This window comes from Lutra lutra, chromosome 4 (genome assembly GCF_902655055.1).
Source record: "Lutra lutra chromosome 4, mLutLut1.2, whole genome shotgun sequence".
NCBI classification, from domain to species: Eukaryota; Metazoa; Chordata; class Mammalia; order Carnivora; family Mustelidae; genus Lutra; species Lutra lutra.
The window spans coordinates 4528549-4546974 of NC_062281.1; the positions used below are offsets into that span (position 1 = coordinate 4528549).

At 53.5% G+C, this 18426-nt stretch overlaps 1 protein-coding gene across 2 annotated transcripts in view; it reads left to right on the plus strand.

Moving 5' to 3' along the window:
* COL22A1 (collagen type XXII alpha 1 chain) overlaps positions 1 to 18426 on the plus strand; it is a 249235-nt gene that overhangs the window by 75745 nt on the left and 155064 nt on the right. For both annotated transcript variants that reach the window (XM_047727479.1, XM_047727480.1), the window contains exons 8-12: positions 2304 to 2384; positions 3496 to 3612; positions 5676 to 5720; positions 7883 to 7945; positions 10747 to 10785. In XM_047727479.1, coding sequence (XP_047583435.1) covers positions 2304 to 2384; positions 3496 to 3612; positions 5676 to 5720; positions 7883 to 7945; positions 10747 to 10785 — 345 coding nt within the window. The remainder of the gene's footprint in view (positions 1 to 2303; positions 2385 to 3495; positions 3613 to 5675; positions 5721 to 7882; positions 7946 to 10746; positions 10786 to 18426) is intronic.

Below are 18426 nucleotides of genomic sequence, written 5' to 3' on the forward strand. Positions count from 1 at the left end.
GCACCTGAGATACTCTCTGTGGCTGCAGGGAGCAGGTGGATGGGAAGGTGAAGAGGGGTGGGCTGTTACGGAGCTACGAGAGGTCCAGGGGCTGGGGCCTCCTCAGGGACAGTGAGGTTCCTGGTGCCTCCTGCTGGTGGGGAGGGGGGGGCTGTGTAAGAGAAACAGCCGGGCAAGCCGATGGGCACATGGGCCCGGGGACAGAGTCAGGGTGCTACTGAGTTGGGGGAGAACTAAGGATCAGAGTTGGATGGGAAGGGGTGATTCTGTCACCAGAGAAGGGTCACTGAGCTGCATCTGGTGGACCCTGGAGGGAAGCCGGGCCAGGGAAAACCACCCGGGGTCAGAGAAGACCACCCAGGTCTCAGGGGTGTAGACCTGAGCAGAGGTCTCCAGGTGGAGTGGGAGCCAGAGGGACGTCAGCAGGTGTCCTCCCTGGCTCGGTGGAGGGAGGAGAAGAGAGGCAGGAGCAGGCTGGCAGGGAACAGGAGGGTTTCAGGAGGTTGGAAAGGGGCCCCTGGGCTCCCAGACCCTCTCACCCAACCCGGGAGCACCTGCGCCAGGCTCTGGGTGTCTGTGCTCTGTCCCTGGCCCTGCTCCTCTGCTTCTTTTTCCCCATCCCTGTCCCTGCAGCCTTGCCAGACGGGCCTGCTGCTGAGTGTGCGCTCGCTGATGCAAAGAGCAGGACCCTCTCTTTCAAATGGGCCTTCTTCAAAGGCACGATGGTGCACTTTGTCATTCTCTCCTCCGTCTGTGGGCTGGTGTCTTACAGGAAATAGAACAGACAGATGAATGGAACAGTGAAGTGTTTGTAGCAAGCCAAGTCAGGGAGGCGGGGAGTCATGCCTCCCAGAGTGTGTCACACAGCCAGGAGTATGAGGTCAAGCAGCTGACCACTGACCACCTGTCCGGCCAGCTCGCTGGGCCACTCCAAGTGCAGCACAGGTCTGCCCGAGAAGGGCAGGGGCGGTGCAAGACCATGGGCACTTAGCATCAGTGTTTAGTAAAACAAGCATCCCTCCAGCTCAAGTTCCCTTAAAAAAATGTTTGTGCCCTCACACATGCCTCCATCCAACCCTTAATTCTGTGCTCTGGGCTTTCGCTGTGTGCCAGAAATGATGTTGGGGCTCCCGTGGTGTTGGGGCTCCTGTGGAAGACAAGAGGCAAGGGATCCCTGCCTGCAGAGTTCACGTGCTAGTAGGGAAGCAGATTTTAAAAGTAAACTAAGAAACAAGGATGCTTTGTGGTCTGCACGCCACCGACATGCAGGGTCGTGTGTAGAGTGACCAGCGGCGGGGCCGGCACTCACGTGGTGGTTACAGGGTTGGGACGTGAGAGCAGCCAGGACAGTTTTGGAGAATGACTCAGAGCTTGCTGGGTTTTCGGGGACTTTCCTGGAGGAGAAGCCACACATGTATAGGTGTGGCAGTGGGACTCTGCGAGGTCCGATGCTGTAGAAGAAGAGTGAAGAGAAGCATAGCTGGGAAGGCAGGCAGAGCAGGTCCTGGAGGGCGCGGCTGTGCTAGAGGAGGCGTGGGCTTTATCTGCAAACTGTGTGCGTGTGTGCATGTGCACGTGTGTGTGTGTTGTGTGGGTGTGTGTGCGTGCAGATGCGTGCACGTGTGTGAATGTGTATATTGTATGGATTGTGTGTGCGGATGTGCACACACGTGCATGTGTGTGTGTATCATGAGGGTTTGTGCACAGATGTGGTGTACATGTGTGTATCGTGTGGGTCTGTGTGTAGGCGTGTGTGTGCCTATGCATGAGTGTGCATTGTGTGTGGAAATGTGTGTACATGTGCGTGTGTGCATACCCGTGTGAGTGTCGGACACCACAGCCCTTGTAAGTTACACTAGGGGCCTGTGGCATTCAAGCGGGTAATAGAGACACATTTTTACATTACAAAGTTGACATAAGCAACCATGTGGAGAAGTCTAGAGGGTTGAAAGTGGGGTCCTTTTTGGAGGCTTTTGGGGCCTGACCTGAGAACACCCAGGAAGGGGGTCCAAGTAAATACAGTGGCAGTGCCCGATGGGGGGCGGTGCCCGGTGGATCCAGGGAGACTCCAGCGCCAGCTCCGTCCTTGCCGACTACCTGTAGGCTCCAACCTCCTTGCTCTTGGGCTGTCCCTTCTAGAAGGGGATGTGTAAGCAGGTGACACATAGGCTCCCCTGAAGCTCAGCCTTGTGAGGGACCCCAAGGAGAAAGTGGGGCCCAATTCCTGAGCAGGCCTGCTGGAGGCATGGGGGCTTCAGGCTGCCGAGTCCCCCAGACTCACTCTGTCCTCATGTCCCTTCCAGTTTGACCTGCAGCGGATCATGATTTACTGTGACTCCCGACACGCAGAACTGGAGACTTGCTGTGATATCCCCTTGGGCCCGGTGAGCAAACTCCTGCATGCGGAGGTGGGCAGGGAACGGGTCCTTGGCCTCCAGAGTGATGGAGCTCTCCAGGGCCTAGGAATGGGCATTCAGGGGTCAGGGGGTGCCCACCCTCAGGATGTGGTCTTAGGGGAGCCCAGTGACCATCTAGGGCTAGGGCTTCATTTCCTGGGCCCCCAGGGTGTGGGTTGGAGGTCATGCATGTCTCTCTAGGGGGTTGCCATGTTCCCGACCTTAGTCGACACCGCCAGGCTGCAGGCCAAGCAGGGGGGCCCAGCTCTAGGGAGGGGAGGCTGAGCTGGAAGCATGGCCCTGGGAGGGACAGACCATGCAGACCATGTTCGGTGGAGGGGAGGCCCCGGTGCACCGGGCTGGTTGAGAGGAGAGGAAGAGGCTTGCAGGCAGGACTGGAAAGTATGAGAAAACGAGAGCTTTTCCCCTGACCCCGTGCGGGTCAGCCTCTCCCTGGGACCTCTCTGCACTCGCCCCCTTGCAAGGCTTTCCCTCCCCAACTTCTTTAACAAACCCTAGTCCTAGGGCTGCTCGGAAGATGGCCTTAGTGACAGAGCTGTCTTCCCAGGCTGGAGGGATGACGTCCACATACGGTGCTCAGAGGCCCTGTGCCCAAGACACGGTGGTGGAAGCCCCTCGTGCTGGGGGTGTGGAGTCAGATGGGCCTGACTGTGGACTGAGGGAAGGAGAGGAGGTCAGATGAGGGCCTGGAGAACAGAGGGAATGGAGACAGGGAAGTGGTGATAGGGAAATGCATCGTTACCAAGTGTGAGACAGTGAGCTGTCCCATCGAATCCTCCTCACTACATCACGATGGACACACTCTTGTCCCCATTCTGTGGATCGTAACAGTGAGGCTCAGAAGGATTCATGGTTCCTGCAGCTGCTGAGAGTCCAGCCATGTGGCTGAGAGCAGGTGTTGGCCCAGGCCCCTATGACTCCATGTCCTAGGAGCCCAGGACCTGCCCCTGGGCATGACCCGACCTCCCCTCCGCTCAAGCTCTGGCTTCTTGGGTTCCTGGTCCCCTTGCTGGCTGGTGAGCGGTGCTGGGTAGAAAACCAGGTTCTGCCCTTCTGACTCACTGTGATTTCCTTCCAGTGCCGTGTGACCGTGCTGACGGAGCCTTCACTCCCACCCCCGCAGCCTCCCACCTCCGGCAGTGAACAAATTGGGTTTTTGAAGACCATCAACTGCTCCTGCCCGGCTGGAGAAAAGGTACCCTCTGTAGCCGACCCTCAGCCCCCAGCCCAGAGCGCCCGAGCAGAGCAGGGCAGAGTGGTCAGTAGGTGCATCCATGGAGGAGGGAATTTCCCATCATGCACCAGGATGGCCAGGGCAGGATGGCCCCAGGCCCTGGGGGACTCACAGGTCAGGGAACCCGTCTCGTTCCTTGGACCTCTTATTTCTTGATGTTCCAGCTCTGAGGAGGGGAGCCCTCAACCCATTAATGTCTTCCTGGAGTGAATGTATCCCCAAGTTTTCCTTACCTCTCCGCTCAGGTGCGAGTCCTCAGAACAGATCTGGTTTATGAGCAGGACTCTGAGTAGGTGACATGAAGTGGAGTTGTGTGTACCTAGTGTCTAATGTACAGGCCAGTGTTTCTACAAACACCACCGGCACCATCCACCAGCTGCATTTAATGTCTTGTGCAGTGCCCGAGGCCTTCGTTGATTCTGTTTTCCTGTAGACCGGTGGCTTTTTTGATAAGGAAAAAAAAAAAAGTCTTCTACTGTTTGAGCAGAACAATTTAACCAAACATACAAGGATGCTAAAAAGCAGAGCTGTGCTGGGGAAGGACCCAGCTGTGCTGGGGAGTTCGGAGGTTCTGCTGGTCCCCGGAGCCCGCGGCCTTGCCCTGCAACCTGCTGTATCTGCCCTCCCTGCTCAGGGCCAGCATACAGGAGGTGCTCAGCGACTCCGCAGGGGGCTGGGCAGACAGGAAGAGATGTGAAATCCCAGTGGAGTTCACTGGGATGGACACACTTCCAAAGCCCATGTCCTGGCAGGCAGGCTCCCTCCTTCCCTCCTTCCCCTCCTTGTTCTCCTTCAACTTCCGTCCTTCCTCTCTGCTAGAAGAGCCAGTCCCGGGGAGACAGGGAGCACCCAGAAATTCTCACTCAGGTGAAGCTGTCAAATGCTGGCCCAGCCTGCCGAAAGGACCCAGCCCAGCTTTGCTGTGAACGGTCTCTTTCCAGGCAGGGAGTAAAGGGGAGACACTCTGGCCTGGCACCCACAGGTTAGAATGGGAGATGTCAGGCAGGGAGCCAGGGTGAGCACCCAGGGCTGGACCTCTGGCCCTTCCCTGCCCCTGCGTTTCTATTGAGAACCCCAAAGGAGAAGGCTAATATGTTAGGAGGTTTGGGGGACTGGCTGCTGTGCTGGCGGACTGTGCTGGGGGAGGAGGTCAGAAGCAGTCCTGCCCCATCCAGGCTTTTCTATCAGCCAGGCCGTGCCCTGGGTATGTCCAGCCAAGACTCCCGTGGCCTCTGGCATGGGGAAAAGGACCCCTGGGAGGGAACTCTGGGCTCAAGGAGGTCTCCACCTCCCCACTCAAACACCCCCTGGCACTCCCCTCCCACCCCTGCCCCCACACCCCACCCGTTGTGGTCCTGGAGGGTCTCCAGTTGTCTTTCTAGCACCATCTCTATCCACGTTGCTCCCCCAATTTCTAGGACACCAAGAACTGTTGGCTGTCTTTGGGCATTTGTGTAGGCAGCATCGGCCTGGACCCCCCCTTTATCCGCTCCTGCCTACTCTTCTCTCAGGATGTCCCCAGGGAATGCTTTCCTGAGCACCTTGTTGTCTATGTGATTTCCCTCCTCCCTCTCTCCAGCCCTCCTCCCTCCATCCCTCATTCCCCATGCAGCCATGCACCTGCCGCTCCCAAGACCCCATGACCCATTCCTCTCCCCGTAACAATGATCATGTGGGACTAAAAATGTCTACCTATTTTTACTTCCATAAGGCGAGCTCCAGAAAACACAGACGTATTTTCAGCCACTGATTGTGTGTAGCCTGACATTGTTAAACAGTGGTTGAACTGACGGATATGGGGATCAGGGCGTGAAGGAGGATGGGCTGATGGTGGCGGGCAGCTGGGAGGGAGGGACAAAGCCACACACCCTCTCTCGCAGGCAGGACAAGGGCTCGCTCTTCAAGACCATCAGTCGCCTTGCAGATCCTCAGCCTGTGGAGGGATAACCGACCACTGAAGGCAGAGGTTGGGGGAGAATTAAATAGAGTCTTACTTCTTGTTTCTTTTGTTGTTCTTCTTTTAGGGCGAAAAGGGCTCTCATGGCCCCTTGGGACTCCCCGGCCCAAAGGTCAGTACAGGCGCGGCTCAGGGGCCCTTTGGGGCCCAGGTTAGCCCTTGCTGTGCTCTCCACGTGGAGACGAAGCATCGTGTTAGATGACCGTCCTGTGGTGTTCGTTTTGAGCAAGTGGCATGAGGTCTGGAACCTGTGTTTCTGAGTTTGAAAACCTGAGCTAGACGGGGTTGGGTGAGGAAGTCCTGGCTTCCATCCCCTTTGCTCCAACGGGCTAAGCTCTCCGTGGTCAGCTAATCCTGTGTCAATCCCTTTAGGCCTCTATATTCCAGAAACTTTGGGGCTTGGGCTTGTAAGAGTCTCTCTGTGTAGACTGCATGTAATGTTTCTTTAAGTTGCATGAAATTCTTTTTTGCACAAATTTTCTGAACTCCCTCGTTGCTCAAAGCCAGGTGCCTCCTCAAGGGGTCCCCATCCTCCATCATGCAGCTGCCTCTCTCTCTCCTCCCTCCCCCAGTTATTAGCATTTACAGAGCTGGACAGGGCTGTCCTCTCCCATCCTTACTTTGGTCTCAGAAAGCTGAGACCCAGAGAGATGCGAATCACCTGGGAACACACAGGTGGGTGGAAGAGGTTGGCATGATCCAGAAGCTGTTACCTGGTCTGGTGTTTGAAAGAGGGGCTGAGCGTGGTGGTGGAAACACCCTGAAATCCTCTCTCTCTCTCTCCCCCTTCTCCCTGCTCACCCACTGTGCTGGGTCGGGGAGTCTGGACACACACACACACACACCCCTGATGGGCTCCTCTCCCCTGGTGCCAAAGGAGAGCAGCTCAGGGCAGTCCAAGGTGCCAGGTGGTCCTTGCAAAAAGGAGCATGGGGCTTTATGCCTCACCGAGCACCCCTGGGCTGTAACCTCAGCTTCTCTGCTGTGAGAGGGAAGAAAGAGCAAAGGTGCCCAGGGGTTTGTGGAAGTAAGAATGTTTGTCGGAGGCAGTGGTTGGTTAAGGAAGGACCATACCGTGTTGTGGCTGGACAGGTCCAGGGTTGGGGCAACCTTCACAGGGAGGACAAGGCAGGGGTGGGAATGCTAGGGAGGGACTCAGACTCAGCCACCTGGAGACCAGCCTGGCTTTCTCAGAGATGACTTGCAGTCCTGGCCATTGGTCCCCACAGGTCAGACTGTTCCAGTCTGAGGTTAAGGCTCCAGGGAAACAGTTGTGGCTCCCAGTGGCCCCATTTACCCAGATATAGCTCAGGTCAGGTCAACAGTCATGGTCTGGTGACTTCAGGTTGCAGGACCCATTCTGGTACAGGGACATTCTAGTGAAAGAGAGAGCCCTGTTCCCAGGGCTTGCATGCGGTGGCGAGAGAAGAGCAACACAGAAGACTGGGATCCCTTGTGGGCATAGTCAGGGTGGAGGAGCCCAGGGGTCCAGCAGGGTGCATGGGAGCTGCTTGGGCTAAAGAAGGCAGGGGAAACATAAGACAGGCCAAGGGGAGGGGACACCCAAAGCCAACAAGCTGTTTGTTCTGAGGGTGTATAGGTAGGAGTAGACCCAGATGAAGTTGCATACCAGGGGAAGAGAAAAACAGACAAAATCAATGGCTCCCAGGGTGGGCACCCAAGCCTGTCTTGGACTGGCTCATGGCACAGTAGGAGGATTCTCCAGTCCCACACTTGGCCTTTGGTGAATTTTCTTCCCTTGCAAACATTGTTTTCTCCTCTGCCTTTCCTCTCTGGCTTCGTGGACAGTTTGGAGGGCCCAGGGCATACAAATGACATCATCAGGGGACTCTGGCTGACCTCTGGCAGCTTTCAAAGCACTTTAGTGCTTTCAGTCTTCTGTGTGCTCGTGAGAGCAGGCCCATTTCACAGAGGAAGAGCCCAAGGCCTAGAGAGTCATGGCACTCTCACAGTGAGCAGCAGAGCGGGGATTTGAACCCTGGGGCATCTCCCTCCCCATCTGGGCCGGGGACAAACACATGATGCGTTCCCCCACTCACTTTCTCAGGATGTACTTAGTTGTGGGATTAAGAGGTTGGGGAAATGATTCAGATCCTTCCTCCTCCAGGGGTGGGAAGCACGGCCTCATTCCGAGGTCAGCAGGGACAAAATCAGCTGCTAGGGCATCGAGGGCCAAGTGGGCAGTGGGCAGCCTGAGCAGGGAAGTCATCAGGGGACCTGACCCAGTGCTGCCCTCTGGTTTGTACCCTGCAGGGAGACATGGGAGCCACTGGGCTGGTTGGAGCTCCTGGACCCAAGGGAGAAAAAGGTGACATGGTGAGTATGGGGCCGGTGTGGGGAATCCCTGGCTTCCCCCAAGCATGTGTGTCAGCTAGAATGCATGGAACACCTAGCAGGAGCCAGACACTGAGCCACACCCCAACCTCGGAATGGAGTCTAGGCTCCTCCCCATGGGCACGGGAGGCCTTCCAGAGGTGGCTCCAGCTGCAGCTCTAGCCCTGTCCTGCACTCCCCAGCACCCACCCCTGGATTCTGGGCATCCCGACTGGCAGCTCGGAATTTCCAAACTGGCCACTTCTCACTGGCCACTGCCCATGCTCTTTGCCTCACCAGGAAGAATTACACTGTCTTTCCACACCTTATTCCCTCCTCTACTCCCCTTTCTGGCTGGCTCCTATCTGCCCACATTGAGACTGAACCCTTGTGGTTCTCCAGGATATCCCTGTGACCCCAGGAAAAGCAGCAGGGAACAGGGTCTCCTGTGATGGGCACAGGGACTGGAGAAGCAAACAAAAGGTGCAACGTAGCCATCACAGTGAGAGTCAAAGGACGAAGGGAAATCATTCTTAAAGAGGGGGTGGTATTATGACAGCATGACAGCAAATATAGAATATCAGTAAAGGGATAGAAATTTCTAAATAAAAAGACCCAAATGAAAATTCTAGAGCTTAAAATTATAACTGAAAGAATAAAAGGGATTGAGGGGAGGCTCAGCAGTAGGTAGGAAACAGCCTGCTGAGAGCAACAGCACCCTTGCCAGCAGACCAATACTGACTCTGTAATCCGAACACTAGAGAGAAGGAGTAAGGCAGGAAAATGAACAGAGCCTTGGAGTGCACCAGAATGCACCAGAATGCACCAGAATGCACCTAATGGGGACCCCAGGAGGAGAGAGGAAAAGGTCAGAAAGCATATTCAAAGAAATAATGATGAAAGCAAAAATCCCAAATTTGGTAAAAATCAGTAATCTACGCCTTCAGGAAGCTCGGTGAACTCTCACACAGAGAGAGCCATTCTCAGAAAGATTGCAGCCCAAGCGCCAAAAGACAAAGAAACTTGAAAGCAGCAGGAGGGAAAAACGAGTCAACATGGACCGAGAAAGGCCAGTAAGATCTTTCAGCAACTGACGGTAGTGGGGGATGGAAGCGTCAGTGAAGCAGGATGACAGGCTCAAAGGCATCATCATGACTGTGTCTGAGGAGGCATTTAACAAGCAGATGTAGTACCGGCGGCAGCGTGGAGGAAGAGGGACCAGAACCAGGCCAGGAGGGGTGTGTTTGTAAATCTCCCTGGAGGTAGTATAACTCTGAGGAGCTGAGGTGTGTGTGGGAAACCTGAGAGTGACCTCTACCAAAGTAGTTCAAAAGTATACAGTAGAAGTGCCATTAAGAGATTAAAATGTAACAGTAGAAAATACTTAGTGCAAATAAATAAATAAATGCCATGAAGGAGGGATGAGGAACAGCAAGACTGGAGGCAGAAATGGAAAGTTCGATGGCATCCAGGAAACCAGCTCTATCGGTAATCATGCTGTATATTCAGGCCGGACAGAAAAACAAGATCCGACTCTATCCTGTCTCCAGGAGACACACTTCAGATTCAAAGATGCAAACAGGTCGAAAGTAAAAGGATGGGAAATACATATCCTGAAAATAGAAAGCCAAAAAATTGGGAGTGACTTGGCTGTCATCAGATAAAGTAGACTGTAAAACCCAACGTCAGCGGAAACAAAGAGTTTGTCTTATGATCAGTGTCAGTCTTTCAGAAATCGGGAAGAGTTATAAACACCTGTGCACCTCACAAGCGTCCAAAATACGTGAAGCAGAAGGGACAGAATTGAAGAGAGAAATAGGTAAGTCAGTAATGACGAGAGGCCTGAGCGCTCGCTCTCGTGATGGGAAGAGCAGCCAGGAAGGTGCAGAAACTGGGACGTTCAGACGTCGCTGGTACAGAAGGGCGCTGCTGCTTTGGGTAACTGTCTGGCTGTCCTTAAAAGGCTAAATGGAATTATCAGGTGACTCGGCACTCCACTTCTTAGATACGTATCCAAAAGAAACGAAGACATAATCTCATGCAAATCCTGGACGCAAGTGTTCAGAGCGGCGTTATTCATAATAACCAGAAAGTGGAAAAACCTAAGTGCTCATGGCATGGTGAACAGATAAACGGGATGTGTGTTATATTCATGTGGTGGCATGTGATTCTGCGGGGATGGACTACTGATACAGGTCATAACGTGGATGAACCTTGAAGACGCTTTGCTGAGGAATCACTGGGTGTGAAGATAGCTGTAACAGCCCACACAGCATACGATTCCATGTATATGAAATGTCTAGAGGAGGCAAATATATGGAGACAAAACAGATTAGTGTCTGCCTAGGACAGGAGGTGGGGGGCATGGGGAGTGACCACGATTGAGTGCGGAGTTCTTCCTCAGCTGATGAAAACATCCCAAAGCCGACTAGGGCTTGTTGCACAACTCTGCAAATATACTCAGAACTATTATATTGTATAGGATTACAATGTATTACACTGCACAAAATATTACATTGTATACTTAAGTAGTGAATGATACCGTAGGTGGATGATATTTTAGTAAAGCTCATAAGGGGAAAAATACAAGTTCCATAATATTGAATTGTTGGAAAAATTAAATGGGGTAATAGGCACGAGAATGAACACTCAGTAAAGAAGAGTTATCATCTCTTTTGGAAGCTCCTTGGAGGAGCTGATGAGAAAGCATGTGACCCTTTCAGACCCCAGGGTACTGCTGCCGTGTGACATCGTGCATGGAGATGTTCTGTCGTAAACCCGCGCCTCCTCCTTTCATTTTCTAGGGAAGAGGGCCTTTTGTCCAAGGAGAGAAGGGTGAAAAGGTAAGTATTTCCCTTTTATCACTTCTCTGGGGGCTGTGCCGCTGGCCAGGGAGCAGGGTGGGGGTGGGGCCGAGCTGGGGAGTGGTGCTTCCTGGGAGAATCCAAGTGGAGAGAAGAGGTTTCCCGGCTGGAGCGAGGAGCCTCAGGGGCGGTTGAAGCAGGTGCAGTGGGCACTGCGGCCCGGCAGGGGGGAGCAGGAACGAGCACAACCGGAGGGGATGCTTGTTTGGATGCTTGGCAGTACTTGGAGCGGAGGGTACTCGCTGGGGCCCATGGGGCCGGGATGCAGGGCTGCAGAAGGATCTAAGGACCGGCACGCAGGGTGTTAGAGACCAGAACGTGCTCAGACTCGTGTGCAGTTTGGGAAGACGCTGAAGGTTCTGTGTGTGGTCAGACATGGTGGGAACATATAGGTGTGCTGTGCCAGACGGGTGTGAGGGGGAGAGACCAGAGGCATTTGAGGACTTGCCGGGAGATTTGCAGAAGTTCCGAGGGGAGATGATCAGGAGCAGGAGGAAGCGGGCAGAGCCTTGGAAACAAGAGGCAGGCCCGCTTATACGTGTTCTCCCCAAATACGAATATTGTACCTTCTTTTACCTTCATCAGAAGGAGCACAAGTGTAGATCCTAGGACATGGGGCTTCCTTCCGAGGAGGAAAGCTTTCTTAAGTGGTTAGTCTGTGAGGAGAAATAAAAACGAAGGTGTCACTAAAATGCTGTTTTTCATTCCCACTAACAATTAAAAATGTACTTTGCGTGTCCGGGGAGAGACAGCCCCAGGACTCTTGGGCATCTGCACTAGGACCTCGTCAGCATGCAGTGCTGGTGGACCCTGGTGGCTTCTCCACCCTCACATGCGGCCGGCTGTATGAGCTGGTGCCACTCTGTTCCATTACCATGGAAACGGCTTTCCTATGGCCAGCCCATTCTCTCCCAGCAGGTCCCCTCTCACAGTGTACTTTCACTCCAGAGATTTGCTCCGTGGAGCTAAAGCAAGGCTGAACAGATGTGACTACCCCGGGTTTCACTCCGTGTCATCCAGAAGTCAGACTGGAAGCAGCCACGTGCTATGGGGCGGGCACGGGGCCCAAGTGCGTTCTCGTGCAACTAAATGATACAGTGGCTCTCAGGGAGGCAAAAACCACATTTAGATGAATAATAACCTAGGAAATGAAAATAATGGTTAATTTTTAAAGCACATGGAAAAACATCTATACAGTATGACCCCAGTTGTGTGTGTGTGCACGTGTGTGTGTGTGTGTGTGTGTGTGTGTGTGTGTACACAAGCCAGAGGCAGAAAGAGATTGATTCTGGAGGTGGAGCCCCTTTGTTAGGCCAGATATCCGTGTTGAGGGTATGTATTTTCTTCCCTACTTCTCTGTCTTCACTGATTCCATGGTGAACTTCTCTTTTATCCCTACTGGAAGCCCAGATGTGCACACACATGCACACACACAGAGATTAACTCCTACACAAGGATACACAGCAGTCTGAGAGGCTGCGGGAGGCACACACGGCACAGTGTGACATTGTCATCAGTTTTCCAAGCTGCGTCTGCTGACCCCTCAGACGGGGCTGGTGGTGGCCACCATCCATGGTTCCCATGTGGCTTAAAAGCATGACACCTAGAGGGTAGGTGCTCAAGTTTAGCAACTACCTTTATCTAGTGTTGCTGGCTTGCTAGGTCCCCATGGGCCTGGAGCACAGGTTTTAGCAGGACCCCTAGATGTTCCTGTCAGGATTGGGGCTGTCCTTGAAGTCAGGGTGCTGGGTCTGGGTGATGCTTGCTGGCTGAACTGCTGTGTGTCTCCTGGACCAGCATGTCCTCTGATGGCTGAGCTGTCCTCCTGCGTGGGTGTCTGGTAAGAAGAGACAGGAGCAGCAGGTGCATCTCAGCCTTGTCGGTTCTGGTGTAGCTCAGAATGGGCAGCCGTATTCCCCTGGTGGCTGCTGGCCTCTCCCTAGGACCCACATCCCTGCCTGCAGGGCCACAGTCGGGACCTACTGGGTCACAGTGGCAGCCGGGGAGGCCCCATCACATCCTCAGGGCCAGCAGGACAGAAGGACAGCTGAGCAGACTCTCGCACTTCTGGCTCTGTCCTTGGTTGACATTCTCTTGCATCTGAATATTTTTAGCAAAGTCTGAGTCTAGATTCTGCCGCATATTAGCTGTGTGATGCGGGGTGAGTCACCTCCCTCTCTGGGCCTCTGCTTCCTCATCTGTGAAAACGAGGGGGTGGGACGAGATGATGCATAAAGGCCCTTGTAGGCGGCGGCTCTGAGATTTGGTGATCAGCTCACCCCAGCCTGAGCCCTTGGAGCTCTCTTCATAACTTGGAGTCTCCTGCTCCCCCCAACCCTCAAGGAGGAGGTGAGGCTGGGTGGGGGGCGGTCAAGGGGAATGACAAAGTCCAGAGGGCAGAGAAGGCCACGGGTGACTAATGCACTTGTACAGGGCCCCAAAAACCTGGCTTCTCCACTTGAATATTCTCTCCAGAGCAGTTGCGTTGTGAGGGGATCAGACGGACTAGAGCCCGGTGGGCCTAGGAATTGTATTTCTCTGATTGTCATTGTGTGTCTTGTGTTTCTGGTGTGTAATGAACCACTGTGATGATGTGTGTTGCCCTCCATGAGGGCTGACGTGCCCTGAACTTTATGTCTCATGATGAAGCCAGCACTTTACAGGGGCAGTGACTTATGCCCATTTCACAGATGGGGAGAACAAAGCTTGGAGGTCAAGTGACCAGCCCAAGGTCACAAGCTAGTCGGATGATGGGAAGCACAAACTCTGGTTATTACTCAAGGAAGGGAGGCTGTGGGGCTGATTGAAGCCCCCCTTCCCCAGCAGCTGAGGAAACTGGCCCTCAGAGAAGGTCAGTGACTGGCCCCAGGTCACACAGCTGAACAGTGACTGGAGCTCTTGGCCTCCTGACTCTCCTCAGCAACCCCATCAGATGCCCAAGACCATTGTGTGCTGCTGCCATGTTTCTGGGCTGCTTCTGCCCCTTGTCTTGGAAGCTAACCTCCTCTCTGGCTCCCATATTCACCATGGGGTCCTTGGGCCAATCTCCCCCGGTGTTTAAATAAATATGAAATCAGGCTAAGGTAAGGGGGGGCAGCTTTTTAGGGGATGCTGCCCACAGCACAGGCACTGGGGCCATAAAAGTAGAGGAAGGGAGGATGGACCTCCCAAGCATCCGGGAGGCAGCTGGCATTACGTACGAGGTTGCCACATGAGCGGATGGATGAGTGGGTCTCGGCCCTCTGCTATCCAAGGCTGAGGGCCAGCTTGACCCAGGAGAGGTCACCGATGGCCATGGGGCAGACCCAGCTTCGGAATCTGGCTCTACCTCGTGTTAACCTCATGTCTGTCCTTGGGCGACTCTGAGCCTCAGTTTCCTTTTCTGTAAAAGGGGGAAGGGGAAAGATGATGGTTTTACCCCATAAGGTCGGAGGGGGGTTAAAGGAGAGAAGGTGGCGTGAAGGGTTTGACGCAGGGCCCAGCACAGGGAGCACGCTTGCTGGTGACGCTCTGTTTCTGTTACACCCATACTTTTCATTTCCTTTGCAGCTGGCTTGGTGGTGGCGATGAGGGTGTATACCCATGGCCCAGGGCGGGTAGGGACCATTTCCAGTGGAGTCAGAGGGAGCAGGGAGGGGTCACGATCTCTGTGCCTCTGCCCTTGGTTCTTCCCTGCAGAGAAGACTGATCAGCATACTGAGATGCTGGCATGGCGGTTCCTTTGGGTGCACACTGCACCGGTGAGGATGCTATGGAGGTGAAGACCGTAGCATTAGCTGGATCATGAACCCCACAGGCAGAAAAAGATTTAGAAACAACAGAAACAAGTCCAAAATGTGAGTTTCCGGTGAGCTTCCTCTTGGTGCATCCCGAAGGTCCTTCTGCTCTGGGGACCAATGCCTCCAGGAGGGAAGCCTGGAGCCTGGGGGTTTGGTCCCGTTCCTGGGCCCACAGCGCCCTCTGGTGTCTGCGAGCCTGCACCTCTGCGCAGCTTTCTCTTGGCCGGGGTTGTCCTCTTTTCCTCGCAGATTTAGCATCTGGGAGGAAGGAAAGGAGGGAAGAGGATGCCTCGGTTTTGTGCTCAAATTCGGAAGCTGATTGGAGGAGCTGGGCAGACACAGTTTGGATCGCAGCTCTGAGGTGGCTGGTGTCTCTCTGAGGGCCTCAGCTTCCCATATGGGAACATGGATGCCGAGGGTTGAACGTGGATTATAAGAGGTTGATCACAAAGCACCTGGCTTCATCCCTGGCACTTGATAAGCGTGTGTAAAAATCTGTCCCTTGCATTTCTTATCCTTTTTCTGCTAGAAGATATTGCTAAAATCCATGCAAGAGGGACATATGTTTCTGTAATAGATAGCATTCAAGTACTCAGTACGTGAGAGTGGGTGGTGGGTTCACAGAGCTTTAAAACCCAGGCTGGGCCCCCATCCAGAGGATCATTCACAAGTTCTGGGGAGGAGGTGTGCTCGAATGCAGTCATGCCATCCAGAGTGTGGTCCTTCTTACTGGTCCCTAAACGAGCCAGGTTGTGGTCTCCATCCCCCACGCTGCTAGGCACACTGAGGCCCCGCCTGGGCCTCAGGGGATGGAGGAGTGGAGGATGGTCCCATCAGCAGAGCCCACTGAGGGTTTCCTAGGATACTCAGTGTTCTACTCCAGGAGGTGCTGAGAAATGAAACAACAAAAAGTGTCTAGGAAAGTATCATGAGCATAATTCATATGAAGGGAGAAATAGAAGCAGAAACAAAATTACCACGAGCTGATTCTGTTTTTTATAAGAACACTTGACAACTGCAGCAGCAAGGAAAAATGGGAACAACCTAATGGAACATCGCATTACAGCAACCAGATGGGCACGAGTGAAAATTTGGAACACCTTGCGACAGGGAGCTAGGCGTGCAACATAATGCAAATGAGATACAGCATATAGGAAGCCCTGTGTGCTCATGCATCAGAGGCGCGTGCGCAGGGCAAACCACATTCCGGGGTAGCGGGATTTGGGGTGTTTCATAGGTCTTGTTAATTACTCTTCCCAGTTTTACAACATCTGTGAACGTTTGACCGAAGACTAAGTCTTAATCTTAATATAATGAAAATCATTTTAAGGATTTAAGCATAGGTTCTCCACAGATGTTTATGCGGGAAGTCCCAAAGTGGTGTGATTTTGGAGGAAAGTGCCCTGTCTCCCAGCACAGGAGCCTGCTGAGCACAGGGTGACAGGACGGCCGGTGGGTCCAGAAGGCAGAACATGGCAGTAGCTGAGGGTCGGGCTTTGGGCTCCTGGCACGGCCCCACTCCTGCGGCATAACCCTGGTGGATAAGGAGGGTTCTCCACAGTTGTTTGTGCCTCAGTTTCCTCAACTGTGCATGGAAGATGCTAGAACAAACCATGAGCTCCCCTCAGGCGGACATGAGCTCCCCTCAGGTTCAGTGAGGGTGTCCAGGAGAGAACTTTGTGGCCACCTGCTAAATAGTGAGTTGGGCAAACATTAGCAAGAATCAGATGCCAGGCATCTGGGCACGGCTTCTGTGAGCACGGTGACCAGTTCAAGCATGTTATCCAAGTTGACTCAAACCAAACAAATGCAGTACTTTTGCTTCAAAGCCCAGAGACAGATGTTCCTTCCCCTGCGCCCACAGCTGTGAAAAGGGAGCCTTGACATCCCTGCCGCCATCTTGCTGTGGTGCCATGAGCCAGTTGGAGCCCAGTGAGGTGATGTTCCGAAGGCAGGCCTATTTATTTATTTTTTAAGATTTTATTTATTTATTTGACAGACAGAGATCACAAGTAGGCAGGTAGAGAGAGAGAGGGAAGCAGGCTCCCTGCTGAGCAGAGAGCCCGATGCGGGACTCGATCCCAGGACCCTGAGATCATGACCTGAGCTGAAAGCAGAGGCTTAACCCACTGAACCACCCAGGCGCCCAAGGCAGGCCTGTTTAAATGGATCCTTGTGATATCGCTGAATGACCACGCCCGCAGCCTCTCCAGCTGCTCAGATACACGACACGGTGCATTGCCTGCTGCCGTTGTCCTGTTTATGAGCAGCAGCTGGTGTTAATATTACAACGAGAGTGGGGCTGGGGTCGGGGAGGGGCCTCAGGCAGGACTGGCCCGGACCAGGATGGGGAGGCGGGGCAGGGCTGCATTTCCCTGGAATGGAGCACAGTACGGGACAGCACAGGGAGAGAGCTCCCCACCCCCTCATCAGCCCAGATTATGCCCTATAGCTAGCAAGGGCAGCTGAGACCCACAGGAGAAGAAATTGGGGCAGAGTGTCCTGTAAAGCCATGCTTGGGTCAGCAACTCAGCACTCAGCATTTGGTCAAAGCAAAGAAACTCAAAAACCACCACCACCAGAAAGTCCCTCCTTAAGCATTTCCACTGAAATCCATATGGCAATAAATAAAAGTTCATATGGATTTTGTGCTCAGGTTTCATGGTGTGGTGCATCAGAAAAAATACACGAGTGAGTGTCAGGAACTTGGCTGGATTTTATTGGGCTGGCTGGCGTGGTAGCAGACAGAGCTTTAGGTCACACAAACATCAGTTCCTTGTCTTTTACGGCTTTCTTCAATCCCTGCCTGGATCAAAAACCTGACAGGACCAAAGTGCCAAAGGAGGAATCTGAGTCCGACAAGTAGCCCAGATGCTGCCTTCTAGTAACTTCAGCTAAATGCCCTGAAGAGGGTACCAGAGCCATGAGCAGCAAGTGTCCTGAGTGTCCTCAAGTCCTCTTATAGGAGAGTTTTCATGCGGTGGGTCATCACATAATTAAAGATGCCATGTGGAAAACTGAGGGGAGAGTCCAAGCCCATCAGTTGTTGGGAAGCCAGGTTCCCAATGGTCAGCAGAGGCAGCCTGGTCCCCAGGTCTAAGAAGAGCAGCAGGTTCTGCACACATGCCCTCAAAGACAAAGCAGGCTCCTCCACATTGCCGTGGACATGAAGCATCCAGCCTCTCAGGAAAGGCAGCTGGCGTGAGGGACATTGGGGGCCCACCTGCCACAAAGTCCCTAACAGCTGTGGGGCAGGGGGCCTGCAATTCCTCAGTTCCAAGGAACTGTCCTCCTCTGGCTTACACTCACTATCCTGTTGGAAACATGCAGGTGTGATGGATTTGTGTTTGATTGTCAAATGCTGCTCTTCTGACAAATTCCCTGTTGACCACTGCCCAGCACCACGTGTTACGTGGCACATGGAATCCACATGTTTGGAGTACACGTCACACCTGCTGCTGTGAGGAGGCCCCAAGAGACCCTTCCTCTGCATGTCTCCTTCCAATTCTGGATTCGTGTTTCCCTGGGTCTTCTCTCAGTATTTCTCCCCCTGACACTGGTCTCCTCCTAATCCATCCACTGTTGCCCTCTGCCTCTTGAAATACCAGGGATGCTCCTGACCCAGGAACCTTTGAGCTCTTGTGCACAGAGCCAGGCAGTCCCAGGAGCACCTGCTCATTCATTCCTTCCAGTGAGGGCAGCTGGAAGGTGGCATTCCCCGCATTTCTTGGAAAAGCCACTGAGACTTGGAAAACACACACATTGATGTTTTCCCTGTAAGAAGCTGTATAGGAAGAGGACAATGTAGTTTATAAAAGCTCTGGCTTGTTAGAAATCCTAA